At 31.2% G+C, this 4,597-nt stretch overlaps 1 protein-coding gene across 1 annotated transcript; it reads right to left on the bottom strand.

Annotated features, from left to right (window-relative positions):
- Positions 1-398: 398 nt before the first annotated feature.
- Positions 399-3,837, bottom strand: LOC133783208 (cytochrome P450 71D9-like). Its single transcript, XM_062222755.1, has 2 exons — positions 2,498-3,837; positions 399-1,224 (listed from the first exon to the last, which is right to left on the bottom strand). Exons 1-2 carry the CDS (start codon positions 3,389-3,391, stop codon positions 610-612), a joined length of 1,509 nt encoding a protein of 502 aa, XP_062078739.1. The 5' UTR covers positions 3,392-3,837; the 3' UTR covers positions 399-609.
- Positions 3,838-4,597: the final 760 nt, after the last annotated feature.

Here is a 4,597-nt window from a genome sequence, read left to right as displayed (position 1 = left end):
TATATATTGTTCCAGTTTTGAGTTCTTGAATTTTTCATTACTTTACTGATTAGTTCATGTTCTCACAGAGTTTATCTTGTTGAGTTTTAGTTTGAATAATTTGACTAACTTTGTGATTAAGTCTTTGAGATCTTGAAGCAGAATCTAGAACATATTTTCTACAATAATAATATAATAAATATTAATAAAATGTATTAGAATAGTGGAAAGAATTAAAATCTAAATCTTTATTCTAAAGCAATGCATGAAAAAGACTACATAAAGTGACAAAGTTGTTGATGGAATGACAAATTATCTTTTCTTTTTTTTATTTTTTCTATATATTACTATTAGATATATATATATATATATAGTAATGATTTACATACATTAGACAATAAACACATAGTTTTACATAGTTCTCATTAAAACAAAAAATGCTTTAATCTTCCAATAACCCAATTTGAGATTACATAGTTGCTATTTAGTTTTCAATTGCTACTAATTAAACAGGTGATATACTAAGAAATAACAAGAAATATTTAACAATAATAAAAAAACCAACACAAGCAAACTAGTAAAACATTCATGATATATATGGCTAGCTTCACCTAACTCCACATGTGATCATTAATTATTATAAGTTGAAGGAATCAAGTCTAGATGATTTTTTATTTTCAGTGTTGCACCAAACGACTCAGTCATGTCAATATCTTCATGTTTCATTCCATTTGGGAGTTTCCAATTGAAATGGTATAGCAACAATGCAAGAGTAAACTCCACACTCACGAGACCAATTGATATACCTGGACATATTCTCCTCCCAGCACCGAATGGAAGATACTCAAAATGGTTACCCTTTGAGTCAATAGAGCTATTTAGCCACCTTTCTGGTATAAAACTCTCAGGCTCAGTCCAATACTTAGGATCTCTTGCAATTGCCCATACATTAACTATGGCTCTGGATTTGGTAGGTATCTGAAACCCATTAATTTCACACTCATGTTGGCTTTCTCTTGGAATTAACAAAGGAAGAGAAGGGTGTAATCTCATGGTTTCTTTAACAATTGATTTCAAGTATGTCATTTCACTAAGCCTTGTTTCATCAATGGATGACCCTTTCTTGCTAAAGATTTCTCTAATCTCTTCTTGTGCTTTTTTCATTATAGTTGGATTCTTCATCATTTCAGACATTGCCCATTCGATTGTTGTGGATGATGTCTCAATTCCAGCACTATAGATGTCCTGAAAGATTATATATACATTAATTAAAACCTTCTGTATTATTAATTACAGAATTAAATTATCTTAAAACTTTTAAGATATAACATAATATATTATTATAATTTTCAAATAATTATTATTAGTTAATAAAAGACAATTTTCTTTTTAGTTTGGAAATTAATTAAGAAATTTGTAAATCACTACAATATATGCAGAATTTATATCTTACTTGACGGACTTAAAAAAATTATATTCCTATATATAGCAGTGTAACTATGAAATTACTTAATTTTTCAACACTTGACGTAACACCAAATATATACATATATATTAATCTTTGGGAAGTTTGAAAAGACAAGACTGTGCACTACCAGACAATAATGACCACGTGCTTCAAGAGATAATGTTTGAACCGAATGACCAATACCACACACATATATATATATTAATAAATTTATAGAAGGTATTTGTATGGTGCAAATGCAACTCTGTTAGTTACCCAATAATCTACACAACCCAAAATTTGTTATTATTTTATAGACATAGAAAATAATATATTTAAATATTAATTTTTGATATCTTAAATTATTTAAAATTTTATAAAAATTTATAAAATACTTTAAATAATTATAATATAACACCGTCTTAAGGTATGGTTGTAATCAATGGTTTTAATTTTGTGGAATACTTTAATTATAGTGTACCTAACTATATCTTATCATCTCCTTTATTTAAGCAGAGAAATCGAATAAGGATTTTTCTAAGTGTTTTTTTTTTTGGCTTTTTTAAGAAATAGAAGTTTCTGGGTTTCTGAAGAAATTCTACAGATGTTTAAATGTCGAAGCTTCTCTTGATTTCAAAAGATTAAATTTTAAAGAATATATAAATTAAAATAAAGAAGAAATTAAAATATTGTTGTTGAAGAGTAGGAAGAGAGAGAAAGAAGAATAATCCACAATTTGATTACGAGAGAAGGCTAAAAGCCTAAAAGAGAGAGATGCTGACATGTTAGCTATTTGGAAGTCAGAAACAGTGAAACAATAAACAATAAAAAAAAGTTGGAATCCTTTTCAACCAATCACTTACAGGAAAGAAAAGTTGCCTCTCTGAACAGATTTTATATGTCTATCAGGAATTTTTTTGGTGCTAAGAGATGCACCCCTCTGAACAGATTTTATATTTTTGAATGGTTTAAATGATAGAATATCGAGGAATATACAATTAATGCATTTAATAAAAAAGTTGATTCTGACTTAACTTTCGAACTGAGTTTTGAAATAAACAAGTAACTTACCCAAATTATTGCCTTAAGATTGTCCAACGTCAAGGAATATCCACGGTCACCATTGTTGTAATGCTTGAGAAGAACATCAATCATATCTTCTTCCTCATCGCCACGCTGGCCAGCACTTAACTCCGTTGACTTTTTCTCTTGGTGTTCTTGAATGACTTTATCAAATATCCTCGATGACCTTTCTCGCAGCTTCATGAGTTTTGGCTTAGATCGACTAATATGGCCAAACAAACTCACAGAAGGAAAATAATCGGTAAGTTCAAACCCTAATGACACCTCCATAGTCCCCATCAACACAGACAAGATCTCTTCATCATCCACCTTTGACTGACCACAAGTAACCCTAGAAAAGATGCCACACAACGCCAAATTGACCTGGTCAGTGAGATTGATAGCCAACCCATCGTTCAAACGAATCCATTCCACAAAACTAAGCAACCCTTCTTTTCTAATAGGCTTGAAAAAGGACTCAAGTCTTGCTGGGCTGAAAAGCTCATGCGCAAACAACTTCCTCACTTGCCTCCAATATTCACCATATGGACAAAAACCAATGTCTGAGTAATCATATAGTATGATCTGGGAATAAAGAATCTGTGGCCTAGATGCGAAAACGTTGTCGTGGGTTCTCATGATCTCTTTGGCATAGTCTGCAGATGAAGCTATTATGGTGGGAACTGTTCCAACTCTTAGGTACTTGGCTAAGTCTCTGAGTTTATGATGGAGTAGTGAAGAGCCAAGAAGGTGGGGTATGTTTCCTACAAGGGGTAATTTCCATGGTCCTGGGGGAAGTTTTAATGAGCTGGTTTTGGTTGTTTTCAGTAGTTTGGTAAGCACCATAAACAAAAAGAGGAAGGAGATCAAGAGGATTGGGAAAGAGGGTAGTTGGATCTCCATGGAGATTAATTAGTGCTTTCCTTGGATTGGGAAAGAGTATGTTGTACTTAGTTTCTTCCCTTTACACATGTATATATAGAAGAATACGTCTCATCTATTGGATCTCCATGGAGATTAATTAGTGCTTTCCTTGGATCTCCATGGAGATTAATTAGTCCCATAAATTTTGAAAGCTCATTGGTTCTAATAGTAGCCACATTATTGTTATGTGGTGGGGTGTAGCATATATAATTTTTTTTTAAAAAAATAAAAAGAAGAAGCTACAGCCATTAAAAAAAATGAAGCTACTGATTTCAACCTAAAAAGCAGACTGAGGGACTCACGACCACCAAAATTTGAGAAAAAAACAGTACAGGGACCTTCAGGAACGATGAAGATGGTGGAGATTGTCGCCTGAAGGACGACCTTTCCCGGAGTCGAGGGAGACAACTTATCTACACCATTTATCTATAGAGATATTTAGATGATAAACTAATTTGATTAAAAAAATTACAATTATGCGGGAAATATAGAAAATTACTTTTATACTGTTTTGGTTGCATTTCTTCCTTTTTAAGGTATTTTATACTTTTTTTCTATGCTGCAGTTTGGTACTTTAAGTTGTCGAATACTACAAGAGGTGTCATTATTTAATTAGTGAGTGATGATGCCCATAATAATTAAATTGAATTATGCGGGACTCGATATTAGATTTTACCAATAGCAGTATGCCACATCCTTGTATTTTGCCGTGTTGAAAATAAAGTTCAAATAAAAAACAAAAATAGACATGCGTGCAACAAACTGTTTGAACTTTATTTTAATCACTGTAAATTGTATTCCAAATTTTATGAAAATTTACAAGAAATCTTAAATGACTACAATATACACTATTATAAAAATAATTGGAAAAATAAATTATTAAGTATCGAAATCCCAAAATGGATGCACCCGTAGCCTATATTTTAAAGGGAAATTTGATAAATCATGCTTACATTAGCTTAATATTTAAAATTTGAACCAAAGTTAACTACCATATGAAACAAATGCTCATCTTTCATTTAATACCAAAAATACCCCCATACCTTTCCTCTCTATTCTCCATCTTTCTCTCTACCTTTCATTTAATAGCTTAATAATTAAAATTTGAACCAAAGTTAACCACTATTTAGAATGCTGTTTAGATGTTGGATTTGTAGTTTGTTGGTATTTTTTGTAGTTTTTTGG

The sequence above is a fragment of the Humulus lupulus genome, chromosome 6 (assembly GCF_963169125.1).
Source record: "Humulus lupulus chromosome 6, drHumLupu1.1, whole genome shotgun sequence".
Lineage (NCBI taxonomy): Eukaryota > Viridiplantae > Streptophyta > Magnoliopsida > Rosales > Cannabaceae > Humulus > Humulus lupulus.
This window is presented reverse-complemented; position numbering and strand designations above follow the sequence as displayed.

Excerpts from the sequence above, each read along its gene's own strand:
- LOC133783208 (XM_062222755.1), bottom strand. The coding sequence starts at position 3,391 with ATGGAGATCCAACTACCCTCTTTCCCAATCCTCTTGATCTCCTTCCTC. Across the intron at positions 1,225-2,497 it reads ATCTTAAGGCAATAATTTGG|GACATCTATAGTGCTGGAAT; the intron begins GTAAGTTACTTG and ends ATAATCTTTCAG.